Here is a 22,278-nt window from a genome sequence, read left to right as displayed (position 1 = left end):
CCAATTCGTACAGAAAATGATATATTTCATTAATTGATCAAAAATTGAGTTTGATTCATTATGTGATTAATGACTTCTAATTTTGTACTTTCACTAAATCAAATATAAAGACAATTTGACAATAATGATTAATTTTTGCTCCTTGCGTATTGATGTTTTTATTAATGACAAAAGATGCTAACATATATTTTATTGCCCACTTAGTACAATAGCCTCTAATTTTAATTGAAAAAAAAAAACTAAAATGTTTTCCTTAACTAACGACATTAACATTCTTACCTACGCATGAACTAATTGACCTATGTGGTAAAGGAATTGTTGTTATTCCTAAGAATCCATATAAGAGCATCATAGATGACATGGGTGTGAGTGTTCAATGTCGAAAGACTAAGAGTTATCTTTGAACAGATAATACCTTATACTTACCCCAAATTAATAAAAATAAATAAATAACATTCTTACCTAAATATTTTTTTTTTTTTTAAACAAGGGTCTAATTCATTAAAATTAGAGCAAGTTCATGAAACTAAAGAAAGAGGGTCAAAGCTACTAGTCCATATATTGTATGTAAATTATATATTTAGTTTACGTATTTTAATTTGATAAATAAAGGACAATATTATTTATATATTTAAAATTAGAAAGGGAAATGTCTATTTAAAACCCTTCTATTTTCCCTTGAAAGACGGATAAAGGCAATATCAATGATATAGTTGTAGGTCTATCTGTGACCCAGGTGGCCCGTTCGGTCCACCCAAATTTGAACAAATATTTTAAGTTTGTGGACTAGTTCGGCCTGATCCAAATGTAAATTAAATAATTTAAAGTATATTTTTATTTAAAATTATTTGTTTTTTTATTATTATATGACAAGTATACAAATAGTCCCTGATTATAAAGTATTATTTTATTAAGTTATTTTACTATTAAAAGTTATAAAACAGTCATTTGACAATAGAATATTGCTTTGTTAAGTTCTTTAAAAGTTACAAAATGGTCACCCGACTATTCATTATGTTAAAAACTCATCATTTTTAATTAAAAAATTGGCGGTTGTTTAAGCTAGACATCAACATGATGACTGTGATATGATAGTCATTTGAGATTCTAAGATCATATTTTATCATATCACTGTCAACAGGTTAACGTTCAGTTTAAAATATCGTCAACGGAAAAGGACGAGTTTGAAACATAATAAATAGTCATGTGACCATTTTGTAATTTTTAATAGTGACAGACTTAATAAAGTAATATCATATAGTCGAAGGATCATTTGTATATTTTACCCAATAGTAAATTGGTATGTTCACATTACTGAAGAGTATAAAATATAAATATATATATATAAATATGATAGTATTTATAATTTCGGTGCACTTTAGGTATATGTCACATTCCCATTTTCAGGGATTTTTTAAAAATGTTTTGAAATTCTAATATCGGTTTATGAGTTGTCAAAAGTGTAGTGGATTAGTATGTAATTTACCCAAAATGTTTTGAAATTCTAATACCGGTGTCATTGTGTCCGACTCATCATCGTCCTTCACTCAGTACCATCAGTTTATTGTTTGTCATTGTCGTTAACGTCGAGTGAGGGAGTTTAGTTTTGGGTTTTCAAGAAAATTTAATTATGTCGCTCTCTGATGCAAACCGAACTCGGCAAGTTGTTCCCTATGCATTAAAATGATTTTTTTTGGAATTTTTCGTGCAAAAATCTCCAACGGACGGTATCCCACGTGCCCTCGTGCACGTGTGGGAGTGTTCTGGCTGTTCAAAATCGGTTGAACCCGTTACTTTTTGACCGAACCGGCTGGATCGTTTGACTTGTTTACCGACCTGACTCGTTTATCGTTGACTTTGACCCTTGAATTTTTCTTAAGATCCTTATCTTTATGTTTTTTTTGATGTCCTGAGTGTGTTTCCGTAATATGTTTTACCACATTTTGATCTAAAATCTCTGTTTTATGTCATTTATCGCTTAAAGTCATAGTTATGTTAAGTGAATTGTGAGATTTTGGACTCACTTTTTAGTATTATTTTTGTGTCTCCAGATCACTGTCCAGTAGACCTTGTTCACTCTCGTCCCGCTCAATTCGATTCCGATCGTTCGTCTCGAGATTTGCATAAGTGTTATTTAGTGATTATAGTATATTTTTGTTTAGATATATGGTTTGGATATTCATGGGGTGATGTTATTTTCTAGGCTCTCGTTCTGCATAACATAATGCTATCGACCGTGGGAAGCGTAAGCCTTAGTCGGTATCGATTAGCTGTTATAGGTGTGTCCCTTTTGACCTATATGTTACCTCTGATATTATATATGACTATGTTGTATGATATTGCATGTGCATATTCTGATTGCTTGTGTCTGGATTGTAATGGTTCCCCGATTATTATTGCATCATTTGAATATGTACTTTGATGCATTCTTGATTCTGAATGGGATTAATTCCTCTTCATGTTTATGCATGAGATTTAATCTTCGTCCTGTTTCTGCATGTGATTTATTTCATGTCATGTTTCTGCTTAAGATCATCATCGAAGGGCCAGATCCTCATTCTGGTTTTCGTATTCTGACTTGGGTACCTCTTCGAAGGGTAACATCCCTATTTTGTTTATTGACGACGACAGGTAAAGCTGTGTGTTATTGATGCTACGTTATGATTAAACTCTAAACTACTGTTACACTTTACTTGTGTTATATTATATATACTTTGATATACATTTTACTTTAGAGAAACACACTAGGCTTCATAACTCACTTTCTAGTTTATGCTTTTTCTTATTACTCAGATATTTAGGTCTAAGACATGTACTTGGAGGATCGTTAGTAACTCGTTTTCTTTCAAACATTGTATGGATATTATCAGACTTTATGACATTACTTTTTTCGTTAGCTATATATACTTATTTGTGGGAATTTGGGATATTAAACTACTTTATTTGTTTTGGATTTTAAACTCGTAGTGTATTATATATATTATGAACTCCTACTTCTGCTTATGTATGTTTTTTACGATTTGCTGATGATGCATGTTAAAATATGAGTTTTCTTGATTTCTATTCAACTGAATTATGGTCTTCGAGATTCGGTCGTAACGTTTAGGACGAGTCTAGAGCCCATTAAAGTGAATAGTTGTTTATCTATTGGATTTTTATTCTTCAAACTTAAAAAAGGATTATTTATTTCTTAATTTTCTTCGTTTTTTATTGCATTCAAATTTTTATACTTTTATCAAATTTACCCAAATAATGAAAAAGTAATGTGACTTCGTCATAATATTATTTGATGAAATTAATAAGAAAAATAACATTATAAGTTATAATCTATAAATGTTTAATGCAATTAACCTGTTTAATTTTATAGTAATTCTTTTAACAGAATTATAGAGTGATTTTAAATTATCCATGTTACTAAAAAACAAAATAAGTGAAGGTAAAAAAAAGGGGTAAAGTACATGAATGATCCCTCGAATATAAGGTATTATTTTATTAAGTACTTTGACTATTAAAAGTGATAAAATGATCCTCCTTTTATAGAGTATTACTTTGTTGAATCCCTTGATTATTAAAAGATACGAAATGGTCACTCGATTATTCATTATATTCAAGACTCATCATTTTCTGTTAAACATTTAACAATATTCTGAACTGAACGTTAATCTATTAATTGTGATATGATAAAATCTTATCAAAAAATCTCGAACAACTATAATATTTCAGTCCTCATGTTAACATCTAACTTAGACAATCATTCATTTTTTAATTAAAAAATGAGTTTATAACATAATAAATAGTCGATAATCATCTTATAACTTTTAATAATTGAGAGACCTAACAAAATAATATTTTATAGATAAAAAAGTATTTTTTTTAACTTTTAATAATTTATTAACTTCATAAAACAATATACTATAATCTAAAAATCATTCGTGAAATTAAAAAAAAGCCAACCACTACGCATGTCCAGTAATGCCAAAAAGGCAACTTAGCCAATCAACGGCGGAGATTCATAGAATATTCCTCTAAGTTCCAAAACACGGTCAACTTGCCACGTGGTGATTTCATAGTTCACATAGGATGAATAAGGATCAGATTTCACCACGTAACATTACGAAATTACCCCTCGACAAGTTAAATTAGTCCAACCTAGAGGTATAAACGAGCCAAGTCGAACTCGAGTATTACCAAGCTCGACTCGAACTTTAAATGTAAACTCGACTCGACTCAAATCACGAACCTAAAATTTTCAAGCTCAACTCGAAAGATAATATTAAAACTTGATTCGAACTCAAAAAAACTCGAGACTCAAGCTTGATTCAAAGCTCGATTCAAGCTCGATACAAACTCAATTCAAACTCGATTCAAACTCGATTCAAACTCGAGTGCTCACCACGTGGCTTCGTAAATTAAACCATTGAGTTTGAGGTTTAATTTATAGGATCACTTGTGGAGCACTTGCTTCTATCCTAAAGATGTGGGATATAAAGCCTTCTTTTGTGCTTCTGCATGCAACCTTCTACGTTTCACAAGTTTTGTAATCAAATTTGCCCCATTCTTTTCATCCAGGACTTTTGAATTCAGCCGATGCTCCTTACTTTTATATTTATGAATACTCAATTTTCCATCAGGAACATTGGGGGATTCAAGGCCAGCTTTTATTTCAGGCGCATATAAGTGACGATCAGGGCCATTATGTGGTTCAGATACAGAAGCTGGAGATGCCTGTGAATTTAACTTGAATGACTTTCTGTTAGCTGCTTCGACAAGACAGTTTAAGGATGTCCACAAATCTGCTTTCCCTTCCATAATTTCAACATCATCTGTATCTTCATTAGACCTGTGTTCACTAGAAGGTTTTGCCCCGGAACAATCCTGCATCGATTTAAGGAAGATGGACAAGTTTTCAAAAACTAAGTTTGAAGTTTACATAACATAATCGTAAAAAATATTTCTTCAGCCTCTTTTACTTGCCTTTTACGTTGACTAATTTTGTTTGAGGAATCAGGTGAGGTTGAGCCTGAGGGATGATCTTCTGCGGAATCTTCTTTCTTAGGGGACCCCTCAACAGAGAAACTACACCCTCGAAAATCAGCAATCCTTTTTCGTGCAGTAGCTTTCGTTCTCCTTCCAGTCAAACCACGCTGCATTGGCACTTTGGGAGTACTGACCACCAATGATGACCGTGATCTTTTTTTTCTTTTTGCTGGTGGTGAAGCTGAAGGCATAACCTCGGGAGCACTTATCTTTCTTCTTTTGTAAGGGAAAATTTTACACCTACTGTGCAGAAGCATTCAGTTTCAAACATGCAATCTAGGGAAGATGGACGTGTAGCTGGAAATATTACACCTACTGTGGGGAGCCTTCTAATAGGACATTGAAAGAGAATTTTGACCTCCATACGGTGGAAGAGTGCAGTGAGGGCTTGGCTGTAGAAAGTCCTCGGTCGACTAGGACTAGCCCGTGTTTTAGAAATGGAGTATTAGAATTTTAGGACATGTTATATTTGTAATCTTCTGATTTCGTCATTAATCAAGGTTTACGTTTTTATTATTTGGGTTGTTAATTTATTTTTATTTTATGTTTTGATCACCGTTTGTTTTGATAATGGATCTATTGATTGATTTGACTAAGTGTAATTTATTAGTTTATTTACATATAAACCCTTGTTGATTTCATTAATTTCATTTTGCATAATTTCTATGTTATCTTCATGTGCATAACTTAACCCCTATCACATAATCGAATTAAGGGTTTAGGGCTTAGGGCTTAGGGTTTAGGACTTATGGCTTAGGGTTTGGGATAAGGGTTTATGCTAATTTAGAGTTTAGGGTTTATATTTTAATATAACATGTGCTTAATTAAATGGGCTTTTATTTTTCTTTTAGTATATTATTACGTAATCGGATTAAGGGTTTAGGGCTTAAAGCTTAGGGTTTATGGTTTAGGTCGTAGATTTAGGGTTTATAATTTAGGGTTTATACTTTAGGGTTTAGGTTTAGGGTGTAATCTAACATGTGCTTAATTAAATGAGCTTTTATTTTTATTTTAGTAATATACAATGTAACAATTGGACTTGAGTTGCTTAATTAAAAAATTAAAAATTGAGGGTAGTTGTATTATAGAATTTTTAATATATTTTTAAAATTTTATAAGTATCAATAATGTATTTTTAATATATTTTTAATAATGTAATTTTAAAAAATCTAAAATTATAATATAACATTTTTTCGAGCTACTCACGAGCGTTTCGAGTCGAGTATCGAGTAGCTCGTTTCGGCTCGTTAAGAACTCGAGTCGAGTTCGAGCACGAATCGAGTTCATTCGATCCGAGTATTTATCGAGCCAAGATCGAGTCGATCTCGAGTAACTCGCGATCTATCTCGTCTCATTTACAGTCCTAGTCCAACCAATGACGTGGCTAAGTAATAACCACAAGTTTATTTAATTTTTAAGCTACGTTCGATATCGAGTAGCTCGTTTCGGCTCGTTAAGAACTCGAGTCGAGTTCGAGCACGAGTCGAGTTCATTCGATCCGAGTATTTATCGAGCCAAGATCGAGTCGATCTCGAGTAACTCGCGATCTATCTCGTCTCATTTACAGTCCTAGTCCAACCAATGACGTGGCTAAGTAATAACCACAAGTTTATTTAATTTTTAAGCTACGTTCGATCTAAAAGAATTTAACAATGCTTATACTATCATAAATATGAAAAATAAAAATATTTATACTCTTAAATTAATCAGTTTATGTTAAGAATTATGCAATTTAATTTGGTAATATTATAATTAAACCCACAAGTCATATACACATTCTTCTATATATGCATGCATCATTAACATATTTACATACATAGAGCGCAATTATTGAAAATATCAACGCTTGAAAAAAATATCCAAATAACTCATCCTAATCCATTACTTTTTCAGATAGGCACGCGTCACTTTTCTATACGGTGACACGTTGTCATGCGCCGAACGTTTTCTTATTCCTAGAGTGTAACTCCATTCGCTCCGGTGGATGAAAAAGAATACTATGTTTTAGTTTTTTTTTTCTTTTACTTTTTTTAAAAGAATAATCGCTTTCAAATTTGAGCTTTTATTTTAAATAAATAATCTTGTCAAATATTCCGGAATTGCTTTAAGCTCAAAATCTACATAAATATGTATTAATACATATCAGTATCTAATTGATGTATTTTAATCTATCATTTTGTAGATAAAAAAAAGGTCTAATTCTATTTTCTTTGAAGTGCATCGGTACACTCTACAATGTATCGATGCATCCCTTAACATATGCATTGATGCACTACTCATGCATCGATGCACTAATTGCATTCGATGTGTTAAGGGGTGCATCGATGCACTTCCTGTGCATCGATACACACTGAACAATTTCTAGAAATTTACCCTTGATGCATCGGTACAGGTTGAATGTATACCGATGCACTAGCTTAGAATTCCAATTTTTTTGCACGAAAATCACTCAACTTAGCTCAATTATGCCATAATTCAACCCATTTCATATCCTTAACTTACTTACTCTTACTTAAACCAATTAATACCCATTTATCACATCTTAAACCTCAAAATCCTATCCACCCCTGAGATTCAAAAATTAAACTCAATTTTTCAACATGTTCTAAGTCCACTGCTAACACCTCATATCTCTTAATTCAATCATTGACAAGTCAAATTCAACTTCAAAATATACTAACTCCCTCTATTTCAATAATTCACTTAAAAACTCTTCATATTTAATCCTTCGTAACTCATCCATTTTGAAGTTTCAACATGCTTTAATCTCTAAATAATCTTTCTTATCACCCCAAGAATCAAAACTAAGCTTAAAACTCAGGAATTAACCAGTTGAAATTAAACTTACCTTTGCTATAGAGCTTACGGGTATAGAAGAAGAAGAAGGTTGAACCAAAGTCTCCAAGCTTTTCTATTTTCTTCTCTCCCTTTCCACGTGCCATCTCCTATATAAAGGAGAAATAAAAAATCTTTCTTACAAAATTACTATTATACCCTTCAAAATTTCCACAATTACCATTTAATATAACACTAAAATTTTCTATTTAAGTCCTTGAACTTTTAACTTGTTTCAAAATTGAGCATAAAGTTTCCAAAAATTACTTTTTAGTCACCAGCTCTGATTTGGGATGTTACATTCTAGCTGCCATGTATATGAATAAGGAATGTCTGCAAACTATATATATAGTTAGTATCGAATATAATTTTGTATGTACAAATATTATGATACTAAATTATGTTTTAAATATTACTTTAAATAAGATTTTAAATTAGACAGTTTTATTTATTATATGAAACAAAGCAGAACTGTCTGTTATTGCTTGAAACCGGATTTGAAATAGAAGTCGAAATGTTATAATTTGAGTTCCCCTTACCAACTATTTTATAATAAATGATTACAAATATGAAATCTGTGAAAGAAATAATTTTTTTTACCATTTTGGGTTATGAAACATTTTAGATATTTGATGTAACATCTTTAACTCGTAATAGTATAAATTTACATGTTAAAAGTGTTACAAATATTTAGCTAAGAATACCATTATTTTTTAATAGAAAATGACAAGTTTAAAACATAATAAATAGTTGGGTGAGCATTTTTTAACTTTTAATAGCCGATGACTCAATAAAGCAACACTCTATAGTATGATAACCATTTGTAACTAAGACTTAATAAAGCAATACCTTATAGTCAAGGGACCATTTGTGTAATTTACCCCTAAATTTTAATATTTTTATACAGACCCTGAATTTTAATTTTGTAAATGAAGTAATATAAAATAAAACAAACAAATCATTCATATAATATATTTTGATAGCATATTCAATATAAATTAATTGATTAATAAATTATATATAAATAATTTAAAAAAGATAAAATAACCTCAGTGACCAAAAATGTCTTATAATATACGATTTTAACCAACTTTTTTTGGATTTGCCAAAATGACCAACTAAATCGCAATGCGATCGATAATTCGCAACACGATATCCGGTATCGCAAATCAGTTTCCAGATTCGCAACGCGATTCTGACTATCGCATTGCGATTTTCCAAATTCACGTTGCGATTTTCCTAATTCGCAATGCGAATCTGACAATCGCAACGAGATTTTGACTATCGCAACGAGATTCTGACTATCGTAATACTGAATTTCAAATTCGCAACTCGATTTCTGAATTCGCAACAGGTTTTAGTTTCGCAACACAAATGTTTTGGGTATATAACTACGCAGCAGCAACAACTCATAACCTAAATCCCTAAATCGCAACTCATTTCATCTCCATCTATCACTCTCTCCGACGACATCTGTTCCTATATCCAACGACATCATTTCCCATCCGGCAACAGGTTTTAGTTTCGTAGCTCGTTTGTTTAGTAAATTAATTTACAATAATGAAATCATCTAATATTGATCATGTTTGGATAGATTTGTGTTTTGGAGGGTCATGGGAGAATGTTCATGGTGTTTTACAATATATGCCTTTACCCATGAATCTTCAACTAAAATTGTCATTAAAAAAGTTGACTTATGAAACTCTAATGTTACGTGTTGCAAATAAATTGAATTTAGAGCCCCTAAGTGGATTTAGGTTATCTTATCAGAGAAATGGTAAAGTTTATTTATTAACCGACAATGAAGATGTTGAACGATTCATTGCTTACATTAGTGTTTCAAGTGATGATGTTACATTGTATGTTGTTGAACCTAGAAGTAGTGAAGTTGGGTCAGTAGCGGGTAGTAATCAACTAAGTTTTTCAACCCCGGTTTATGGTGCTCAAAATTTAATGGTTCCACCACAATTTCATCACCAAGCAAATATTGTTTCACTACATTTCCAATACCAAACACAATCTCAAAACCCACAACATTTCCCTAATCCAAATCCCAATCAACTTTCAGCACCAAATTCTGGTTTTCGTATTGACCAGTTAGACGATGATGAGCCAACAGAAAAAAATTGTGAGTACTAGTCAATATTCGAAATTTGATCTTGGTCAATACCCTGACTTTGATCTTGGTCAATACTCGGATTTTGATGATTTTTCAGAAGAAGAAACAGACCCTGCGTGTAATGATTTTGATATTGGTCAATACCCGAATTTTGATGATGAAACAGCCGTTACCGAGGAAGATGTTGTTGATGATAATGAGGAGGAAGTTACGACTGTAAATGAACATGTTGAACATCCATTCTGTAATTCATATAACCCTGAAGAAGAAGAAGAAAATATCTCCAAAGAAAAGTCCCCTAAGAAAATGCCACGGGAGTATAACTGGAATATGCCAGAATTACTTCAGATACCGGAAGAAGAGTTGGTAAAGATAGCAGTTGATTGTTACACAAAAATTATTCGTATCAAGAAAGATGATTGTTTTGATACAAAGGAAGACTTGAAGATAGCTTTGTATACGAAATGTGTGGAAGATGGCTATCAACTAAAAGTTAACAAATCAAGCAAAGATCGTTTCGAAACAAGGTGTATGATTGACAAAAACTGTACGTGGCGTATGATTGCAAAGAGGATAAAAGATTGCGAAATGTTTCAAGTTAGGACTTTTATTGATAAACATACATGTTCAAGAACCCAAGTTTTTCCTCACCATAGACAGGCAAAAACAAAAAGGTGTTGGGTGGTTTTCTGGCTGAGTTAATGTTTTTGAATGGCAGGGTATATCGGGGACATGAAATTATGACTGACATGAATGCTCGGTTCAAGATTAGTATCTCATATTCTCAAGCTTGGAGAGCCAAATGTTATGCCTTGGAATTGTTAAGGGGGTCGCCAAAAAGCATCGTTTGCCCAACTGCCGGCTTATTGTCACAATTTAAAGCTGAAAAATTCTGGGTCAGTAACTCACATCAAAACAGATAGAGATGGACGCTTTGAGTTGTTGTTTATCGCCATTGGTGCTGCAGTTAGTAAATCAATATAATTTTGTTGACTCATTTTTGTTAGTTACATGCATTTCACATTTAAATGATTATATTTCTTGTGTATATGATTTTGTAGATTCGTTCGTTTATTACTTGCATGCGCCCAGTTATTATAGTTGACGGAGCACATTTAAAAGGTCGATACCTTGGAGTAAACTTATTAGCAGTAGCCATGGATGCTAACAATGGATACTCCCAATAGCTTACGGGGTTGGCAAATCTGAAACCTCTGATTCATGGACATGGTTTATGGGGCATCTTAGGGATTGCATAGGTCCTATTAGCAATCTGACAATCATATCCGATAGGGCAAACTCAATTGACAACGTTGTTAGAAGGTGTTTCCCAGATGCTTTTCATGGACTTTGTGGTGTTCATTTGTATAGAAATCTAAAATCAAGGTCTGCTGGTATAAAAATCACAAATGAACATACTGGAAGGCTGTAAAAGCTTATCGGGAAGTGGATTTTAATAAGCATATAAACTGTTTAAGACGTGTTTTGCCTCAGTGTGCTCAAACACTAGAAGATGTCGGGTTTGAAAGATGGTCAAGAGTACATCAACTTGGAGCAAGATATGGTTTTATGACGTCTAATAGTGCAGAATCAATCAACGCTCTAAGTCGTCATTCCCGAAAATTACCCATTACTATGTTAATGAAGTTTTTTCGAGCCTCTATTCAACAGTGGTACTACAAGAAAAGAAACCATGCAGGTATTATTTCTTTAAATTCGTAACTTATCATATATTTTTACTAAGTATTATTTATTTAAATTTATAGGAATATTGGAACATCGTGTTACACCATGGACTGAAAAAAAAGATAACAAAACGTGTTGTGAAGTCAACGTCATGGAGAGTTAAACCATGTTCAAACACTTTGTTTGAAGTACTGGATAATAACTTAAATGGGCTTGTTGATCTAAATGCAATGACGTGTAGTTGTATGAAATGTCAAACATCTGGTTATCCGTGTGGCCATATTATAAAAGTTTCTCTTCATCTAAACCAAGATGATTCAAGCGCATACGCTATGGATTGCTACACTACAGAAGTATATCGACAGACTTATGTCGAGATTGTCTACCCTATTCCACATCCTTCTGAGTGGGACATACCAGATGACTTACAAACAGTTTTGCCACCAGCCATGGACAAAAGGCTACCTGGCCGACCAAAAAGTCACGATCGTATATCGTCTAAGGGTGAAGAGAAGAAGAGATCGACATGTAGTCGGTGCAAGGAAAGTGGTCATACAAGGTTGACATGTGGATCACCAGTGCCATCACAATCATCTTTTCTTCTACCAAAATATGGATCCTCATCAAAATCCCAATCACAACCGGCTTCACCTTTTGGGACTGTTAACTTAGGTGATTTTTAAATGCAAACGTTGTATTATGTGTATATTATGTGTGAACTTTTAACATTTTCAGTTAGGCATGTATTAGTAACTTGAGTTTGAACATTTCTATGATATGTTTAGTTGTTATCACTTATTAGACATTCATTTGACTATCGCAACGCGAATATGACTATCGCAACACGGAAATGACTATCGCAACGCGGAATTGACTATCGCAACGCGGAATTGACTATCGCAACGAGAGAATCGCAATGCGAAATGAAAATCGCAACGAGTGAATCGCAATGTGAAAATGAAAATCGCAACGCGAATTTATTTTCGCGTTGCGATTTTCATTTTCGCATTGCGATTCTCTCGTTGCGATTTTTATTTCGCATTGCGATTCTCTCGTTGCGATAGTCATTTCCGCGTTGCGATAGTCTGTTTTGCATTCAACATAATGCATATTGAAATCAACAAATCAACTATTACATTTCAATCAATTAAACAAGCACAAATAATAATTATGTACACATCAATTAAACAAATCATCTTTTACAAATCAATTAAACAATCAAAAAATAATAATGAATTATTTCCTCATCAATTATTGAATCAACTTTTGCACCCATACATCCATTTCACGCAGCTCACTTCAGGATTAACCTGCAGAAACTAAACATTGAATCAACAACACTTTCTACACATCTAAAACCTACAAACAACAAATTATTGAATTCTAGCTACTTAACCAAACATTTTCAAACCAAAAAGAGTATATATGTTTAACAACACTTGCATTTGACTTACAAATTGTTTATGGACACTTTCATAATGCGAATGCAGGTAGGCAGCGTCTCGCATATATCGCTCTAGCCATAAAATGCCGAAACCACAATCCTACTGCACCTCTATCTCTATCGGTGGGAGGTAAAAACTGTGTACTTCCTGTCATCAAATACTCCAAGCACATGCATACGAGAGGACCACAATCCCCTCTGGCTTTCTTCGTTTGTTGTGGCACGGTCTCGTCTCTGATAACTGTAACATTGAACTTCTTTGGCTTCTTGTTTCCAGACTTAGTCCAATAATTAATTGCATCCAAGAATTTAGCCAAATGAGAGCTCCATCCCTTAATAATATCTATCAAATCAGACAATGATATGTAATTTATCATGCTGTCATATACTATTGTCTTTAGGGATGGGAGATGAAGCTCGACGAGAAGCCAATGAGTACGATCCAAAACAGGGATAAACACCTGCATCGAAATGTAATAATTCAAATTGCGCACTTATTTATGAACACCTTTAAAATATTCAAACAAATATACTAACCTTATCGACCTTCCACCATGCAGGATAAAGTTTAGCTTGTCCATTAACCAACACATATGATTTCTTTCGCTGATTCTTCAAGTGAACTACGTGAAAAGACGTCGACTTAATTGTATATCGCGTTTTTTTATATTTTTCTTCAATTTCCTTACAATTAGAAGACGTGTCACCCATGCATCAATATGTTGTTTTACAAAAAAAAAAACATATATTAGTGAATTACATAATTTTTAAAAAAAAATTAATCAAACTGAAATATAAGAAGAAATATAAGACTTACCCCCCATCGAAATAGCCGTTGTTTTCAACCCCTAATAATACACCCCACAAAGATCGTTCAATCAACAAATGCATATCATCGTTGAGTTTGTATATATCAGCGTAACACCCTTGGCTCCGCTCATGTAGATAAAAAATCAATTGCGGTCTTAGCCCAAAGGGTATTATCCAAAATTGTTTCCGGTAGTTGTTTCCTCTCCACTTCATCTGCCGGAATGGTACTGGCCGGTAACTTATACGAAAGCCAACAGTCATCCATCATGTCCGGCACGTGAGGGGGCTTCTCAATAATTCGATATATTACGCTGTGTGAATCGGGCTCTAGAATGTTGGGAGAGACCTCTTCAACGATAACAGTGGCCTCTTGAACGGTGGGAGGGGACTCTTGAGGGACGATAGGGGCCTCTTGAACGATAGGGGAGGCCTCTTGAACGATGACAGGTGAGTCGGGTTTTTTCTTACGGATTCATCGCACTATTGGGGTGAACGGAGACATAATGACACGTGCACGCCGTCTGATGCATGAACTCCGTCTTGCAAGAAAAACCCGACGTAGAGCATCCACCTTAGCGGGCCGCTAAAAATAAATTAATACATAAATCAGTAAATAAAGACATGATATTAAATAGTGAAAACAAAGACAAATATATTTCAAACTTGCACGGTATTCACCCAAGTCATTATTATATCATTGTTCACAAAATGCATCAGATAACATTCCAGAAGTAAGCACTATATAAAAATTTAAAATGACAACATATAGGTTTAGTGCAGGTTCAATGACAACATAAAGAGTAGTAGTTTATTCTTGAAACTTAAATTTTCAACACTGTGAAGTTAGTATTTATCTTTTGGTTGAAGTAATGCAATTCATTCAAGTTTCAATTTGCAGAAGAATAATAAAATCTGAAACTTAAAATCGCAACGCGAAAATGACTATCGCAATGCGAAAATGACTATCGCAATGCGAATTTAACTATTGCAACGAGAGAATCGCAATGCAATTTTCATTTCGCATTGCGATTCTTTCGTTGCGATAATCAAATTCGCATTGCGATAGTCATTTTCGCATTGCGATAGTCATTTTCGCGTTGCGATAGTCATTTTCGCGTTGTGATAATCATTTTTGCGTTGCGATAGTCATTTTCGCGTTGCGATAGTTATTTTCGCATTGCGATTTTGTTGTTGCGATTTTCATTTCACATTGCGATTCTCTCGTTGCAATAGTCATTTTCGCTTTGCGATAGTCATTTTCGCATTGCGATAATAAACTATTCTTCTTCTGCAAATTGAAACTTGAATGGATTGCATTACTTCAACCAAAAGACAACCAAAACAAATACTAACTTCACAGGGTTAAAGAATAAACAGTTAAACAGTATTGGCAGCAACCGAATGAATTTACTAAGCAATCTAAGTGAAATTACGAGTAAATTTATTATCAAGTTAAATATGAAAAATATTAAACTTATCTCGTTGCGTAGAGTATGAACCTCATTCTGCAATGATGCTACAATCTCACGTAGAGCTGCTACCTCACCACGTAAAGTAGACACCTCAACACGCCATGCACCATTGTCATCGGGTAAAGTACCGACCTCCTCACGCAAGGCATTGACCTCATTACGTAACTCCCCTAACTCATCCCGTGGAGGTGGAGGTGAAGAACAGGGAGATAACCGTCGTGGCATCTTTTTCGGTCGCCTATCATGAGGTGATGGTGGAGAAGAGGCTCGATGATGTGACAGAATAGGTGATGACTCTCGTTATGGAGGTGTATATTCGGGTCGATCAGTTGATGGCTCTGGGTGAGGTGATGGCTCTCGAAGTGGTGGCTGCTCATCATCCGTGCCATCAAAAAAAAGCTTACAGCTTGCCACCAATCAGTGGCAAGCTCAGCTTCCGTGGGTGTCAACCTCTGTAATGGAGTGTTGGCCTCCTAACAATATAAAAGCTCAAACAAAGTTAAACGTGTATTATTATTAACTTGTTTATAAACATATGGTAGTATTTGTGTTAACTTACATTATTTATTGTAGTATACGGTAGTAAATCTTCCCATTGCTGCAAGGACCGTTTCCTCTTCCAGGAAATAGCCCTAGGAATATCATTAGAAGTTTTTAATGCATATGTCTTCATGGCGGGAAAGGCCTCAAATATCCAAATCTACAAACAATATAATAACAAACATTAGTAATTGTTAAAGAATTAATTATAATTTTGGAAACATTATATAAAAATTATTACCTTAAAGGCCCAAATAAAGCCTGACAAAGTATATTTGGAACCATCGCCACGCAAACTTTTCCGATCATTAAAGGCAGACGACAACTTATTCCATGTAGCTCTCATAGATACGAACCCCACGGAAACAGGTTCTATGCATTTAGGTCCTCTACCAATTTAATTAGATCATTAGGAATAGGTTGTCGGGTCTCTCTGCCTAAAAAGTCGGCTTGCAAAAGTATTAGAAGGCATACTCGGACAACATTGACGTCATCCATCCGAGTAAAACCATCTTTCTTATTCAATAATCTCGTCAAGTCTTCCACGTGTAAATTCGACTTCTACGTTGACAGATCAGGAAAAACCCAGGAAAACCATGATAGGTGGGTAATATGTCTAGTGTACCGATCTACATCATCGTGTCCGAAGCGTAGACCGGTGATTAAGCAAAACTCATCCCGCCCAAAACACATATACGCCGGTGGAAAATCAAACCATATCTCTTCATCACGACGTTGTATAGTCTCTGGTAGATCGCTAGTCATGGTTTGAAGAAACAGATGGGTCAACATAGCATCTTCACTCGGATGTTGTACTTTCAGCCATGGCCCGAAGCAAGTATCCTCAAATATTTTTCTTTGTGCAGGTGAAAGCTTCGACGCAATTGTTTTGGCCAGGCTTACTTTATTTCTTAAGGTCAATTGAGCCGAATAAAAGTTCTACAAAAACAATAAACATACCAATTTAGATATACCAAAAACTACACTGTGAAGATATGAACAATAAACATAATGAGTAGTAGGTTATTTTTCAAACTTAAATTTGCAACAATATGAATTTAGTATTTGTTTTTTGGTTGAAGTAATGCAATTCATTCAAGTTTCAATTTGCAGAAGAATAATAGTTTCTAAAACTTTAAATCACAACACGAAAATGAAAATCGCAACACGAAAATGACTATCGCAACGCGAATTTAACTATCGCAACGTAAGAATCGCAACGCGAAATGAAAATCGCAACGACAGAATCGCATTGCGATAGTCATTCTCGGTTTCAAATACTAAAATTGAAAGAAACTTGAATGGATTGCATTACTTCAACCAAAAGATAAAACAAAGACAAATACTAACTTCACAGGGTTAAAGACTAAACAGTTTAGCAGTATTGGTAACAATCGAATGAATATAATAAGCAATCTAAGTGAAATGATTAATCTATTATTGAAAACACCAGTAAACTTATCATCAATTTCAATATGAAAAACCTAATAATAATGCAAAAATTTCAAAATAAAAATAATTAAAAAAACTAACCCTCGGTGGCTGATTTTCCATTTCTGACCGTGAATGATTTCGCCGGAGATAGAGACTGATATCGTCGGAGATGGGGACGGATGTCACCTTAGAGAGTGAGAGATGGAGATGAGACTGAGTTGTGATTTAGGGTTTTAGGTTATGAGTTGCGATTACGGGATATACTGTGGAAGGTTCAGTGTTCCGATATATTAATATATTCGTGTTTGGAATTTGAAAAAAAAATACGCGTTGGATACGAATGGCGCTATGTAAATCGCATTGCGATAGTCAGATTCACATTGCGATTTACGTATTCGCATTGCGATTTACGTATTCGCATTGCGATTTACGTATTCGCATTGCGATTTTCCAAATTCGCGTTGCGATTTACGTATTCGCATTGCGAATTAGGAAAATCGCAACGCAAATTTGGAAAATCGCAATGCGATAGTCAGAATCGCGTTGTGAATCTGGAAACTGATTTGCGATACCGGAGATCGCGTTGCGAATTATCGATCGCATTGCGATTTAGTTGGTCATTTTGGCAAATCCAAAAAAATATTGGTTAAAATCGTATATTATAATGTATTTTTTGTCACTGAAATTATTTTCTCTTTAAAAAATACATACGCCAAAAAAGTTTCTTATTTTCATATAAATATATGTAAACAATAATTCTCATGATACAATAAATTGAGTCAAATTTGTTTATTAAAAATTTATAATTAATAAGAAATGTTTGACACAATTCAAACTTACTTTGGAAGACCAATTCAATACAAAACTTAAAATCAACATGTGATAAAAAACAAAATTGTTTAATAGGTCATACTAATATATTATCAATTTGCTTAACAATGGCACATAGTATGCTCATATATTTGATTAGTTTGGTTGAAGACTTTTCACTTTTTAGATAGTTTATTGAGTGAAAGATAAAATTAATATTTTTTATTAAATTAAGGTGATTATAAAATAATATATATTATAAATATTTTTAATTATTTAACAATGAATATTCAATTATCCTGCTATAGTCACTGATGTTCAAACACATGACCTCTAAAAACAATAACGATTCCTTTAATTGGTGAAGTAAGTTGGTTTATGCATAAAATTAATATGATAATAATAATAATATAAAAATTATTATTCATTGTTTTAATATTATATATAATTGAAGTATTATTTTAGTTAAAATATAATTAATTTCTATAAATATAAAATAAAAATTTTAAAAAATAAGAGAGATTAACATACAATGTTTAGAGTTTAGTTAATTTAACGTCCAATTTTATTGGATAAATTAATTAAGCATAATCATCTCATTGGGCATCCCAAAGCAACAGAAGTCTCATTAATTTCCCAACATGGGTGCACTGAACCAAACGCAAGAAGTCAAAACGGAGAGAGATGGGGGCGCGTGTTGTACACGTTCTTGTGAATTCGTCATCCGATAACGATACGATGCTAATGTTTTAAAAAAAACAAAAAAGTCAAAGCATCGGCCAATCAGCTTTCATTCCGATGATAAAGACAAAAATCCTTCAACGATAAAACCCACAGCCCACTCTTTGCAAACATTTCAAAAAACCTTCTTTTCCCTCTACCTATTCCCCTCGATTTGAATTTCCTGTTTGGATAAGAGGAAAATCGAATGGAAATGGAAAGAAAATCAGACACCAGTTCAAGCTCCGGCCTCCCACCTGGTTTCAGATTCCACCCCACAGATGAAGAATTAATCATATTTTACCTCAAAAACCAGGCCAAATCAAAGACATGCCCCGCTTCAATAATCCCAGAAGTTGATATTTACAAATTTGATCCATGGCAATTGCCTGGTTAGTTTAATATCATCCCAAATTATCATATTTTTGTTCATCTCTTATGCTTAAACTGAATCGGATTTTTTTTTGGGTAGACAAAACAGAGTTCGGCGAAAATGAATGGTATTTCTTCACCCCACGAGATCGAAAGTATCCAAACGGAGTTCGTCCGAACAGGGCGACTGTTTCCGGCTACTGGAAGGCCACCGGAACCGATAAAGCTATATACAGTGATTATAAATACGTCGGGGTGAAGAAAGCTCTTGTCTTCTACAATGGCAGACCACCAAAGGGTGTCAAAACAAATTGGATTATGCACGAATACAGATTAAACGATTCGCGAAAGCAAATCAGGGGGCAAAATGGATCCATGAGAGTAAGATTCGCTTGTCCCTGTTTGGTCATGCTCATCAACTGTTCGTTGAAATTGCCGTGTGAACCGTTTTGTGTGTTTTTCTTTTCAGCTGGATGATTGGGTGCTTTGTAGAATCTACAAGAAGAAGAGTTCGGCCGGGAAAGCTTTGGATCAAAAAATTGAAGCATCGAACGCACAGATCGACGGTGGAAGCCAGCAATTGTTGAAATTCCCAATAACATGCTCGCTTTCTCAGTTACCGGAAATGGATTACATGGTTCCGATTTCGCATCTTCTGGCCGAAAATACTTACGGTTCAATCTTTGATTTCACTAACCCTATTGCTAATACCGGGATTGAAGAAGATGATAAGCTTCAGGTTGGAGAATTACCTCATAATTACTACATTACCGATTCTGGGAAATTTCAAGTGAACCAGAATGGGAGCTTAACAAATCATCCTACCATGTTTCAATTTCAGTAGTATATAAGAAAATGGATCACCTTTATCCATTCTGAAAAATTTGTAAAAAAACTTATTGCTTGCTGATAATATATTTTAGATTGATTAATTGGTCCGCATAATTACTTTGAGATTATAGTTTATATATCAAATTAAGATTAAACAAAATTAGTTAAACCCAAATTTAATTTGGATGGTCCTTATATATTCCTTTTAATTATTATCCTTAGATAAATTTGAATAAAGTTTAAATTTCATCACTCAATTTTCTTTTCACTTTTGTTTTGTTAACTAAATTTAATTTTTTTAATTGACCCACTAAAATTTTGATTTACTCTTATTTTGGTCATTATGTCGTTAATTATTTAATGGCATTATGACATGACATTTTTCTTTTAAAAGTTATGAAATGACTTTATTTTTTTTTTGTTGAGAAAACTCAGTTTCAAATTCCAACAATGGAGAGGTGGTAGAGGAGGGAGTGAGTTTTACATCTTGATTCCACGTTGATCGTATGATGGATATTATAAGTCTTAGAGTGGTAGGATATGAGAGATGATGAGACGAGTTCGTTGACATCTTTAAGAATATGAGAAGACATCAAAGAAGGATAATTTCAACACTAACATGAGACATGGATGAAATTATAAAATTTTCTTTAAATAAAAAAGAAAAGAAAAGGGGGAAATGACTTGTACGCCATTCCAACATGATTTATATTACTTCATCTTTAAATAAGATAACTAATAAAAAGTTTAACGAGTAAATTAAAAAAAATTAAATTATAATGACCGAAATTAATTAAAAAGAAGGAAGGAACCGAGATTGACACAAACCGTTGTGGAATGTGGATAAGTACGCCGTCCAAATGAGAAACCTGGGAAACGAGATGGTCAAAAACACCTTGTGGGGACAGCAGCAATGTTGCGTCTAGAATTGCTGCAATGCTTTGTTTTTTTGTCGTTTACACGTATGATAGTCATTTATTTTATTAGAATGTAAGATTATATTTAGGAATAATATTATTTATTAGAAAATTATATTATTTTGTTTGATTTGTTTAACAGAAATGTGAGATTATAATGTTTGGTTGAAGGAATATAAGATTACTTGAATGTATATTTTATCAAATTATCCTTGTGATATATTTTTAAAAAGTTAAACTTTAATATTAATTTATAAATATTTGAATGAAGATTCATAAAAATATTTTAATAGTTATACTATCTAATTTTTGAGGAGAAATTACATTTAATATATAATTAATATAATTAGTATATTAAATTTATATTTTTATATAATGGTCATAAGTACCATATTTATTTATATAAAATATAATATAAAAAATAATATTATGATAGTAAAATATTATTTAAATAAATACATTTTTACAATAATACTATTTTTTCATCCCATAAAATTATAAATAGTAAAAGATTGAAAATTAAAAATATAAAATATTTTAAATTCTCAAAATTATTAATATTTTAGTAAATCAAACTCTCTGTATATTATTATTGTTTTTATAATTTTGAGTAAAGTATAAAAAAAATAAGAATTAAGAAGGATCATTATAAAAAAAATTCTTAGTACAAGGGTATTCTTGTCCAAAGTGATGGGAATGTAATATTACCTAAGAATTTGGAGGTAATGACGTTTCCACCATTTTAACCAAAAATTCTACTATTGGGAAAATAATATTCCCATTAATGTAAGATTTCATGAACCAAACGTGGGAATACAATTCCGGGAAAAAAAAACATTCCCCTTGGTAATGTAAGATTTTGCGAACCAAACGCACCCTAAGGGTGTTAAAAAAACTCAAAACTGTTAACCGATATAATCATTATATTTAACAGGTTAATTAATCGAACCGTTAATACTAAACGGTTTCGGTTAATCGAACTGCTAAAAATGATAATTAACGATTAAGTCACGGTTACGAATTTTGATAAACAATTAACAATGGTTAACCGTTAATAAATAAAATTTATAATTAATTTTCTAATTTATTATATTTTTACACAAATAACTTAATATAAGTTTCTATTATTTATAATTTATATATATATATATATTTAATAAAATTTGTATACAAATAACTTAATATATATATTTTTTATTTTTATTTCTTTGAAAAATATAGAAACATATTTACACGGATATAATTATATAT

At 32.9% G+C, this 22,278-nt stretch overlaps 2 protein-coding genes across 2 annotated transcripts; one reads left to right on the top strand and one right to left on the bottom strand.

The window, feature by feature from the left end:
* Positions 1-4,464: 4,464 nt before the first annotated feature.
* LOC120215787 (E3 ubiquitin protein ligase DRIP2-like) lies at positions 4,465-5,228 on the bottom strand. Its single transcript, XM_039213354.1, has 2 exons — positions 4,982-5,228; positions 4,465-4,913 (listed from the first exon to the last, which is right to left on the bottom strand). The coding sequence occupies exons 1-2, from the start codon at positions 5,226-5,228 to the stop codon at positions 4,465-4,467; spliced, it is 696 nt and encodes a 231-aa protein (XP_039069285.1).
* Positions 5,229-19,049: 13,821 nt separating this feature from the next.
* LOC120216034 (NAC domain-containing protein 2-like) lies at positions 19,050-20,211 on the top strand. Its single transcript, XM_039213550.1, has 3 exons — positions 19,050-19,299; positions 19,380-19,660; positions 19,749-20,211. The coding sequence occupies exons 1-3, from the start codon at positions 19,116-19,118 to the stop codon at positions 20,121-20,123; spliced, it is 840 nt and encodes a 279-aa protein (XP_039069481.1). The 5' UTR covers positions 19,050-19,115; the 3' UTR covers positions 20,124-20,211.
* Positions 20,212-22,278: the final 2,067 nt, after the last annotated feature.

Source organism: Hibiscus syriacus, unplaced genomic scaffold (assembly GCF_006381635.1).
Source record: "Hibiscus syriacus cultivar Baekdansim isolate YM2019G1 unplaced genomic scaffold, ASM638163v2 tig00110156_pilon, whole genome shotgun sequence".
Lineage (NCBI taxonomy): Eukaryota > Viridiplantae > Streptophyta > Magnoliopsida > Malvales > Malvaceae > Hibiscus > Hibiscus syriacus.
Note: the sequence above shows the minus strand (reverse complement) of the source record. Positions and strands in the feature narration are given on the sequence as shown.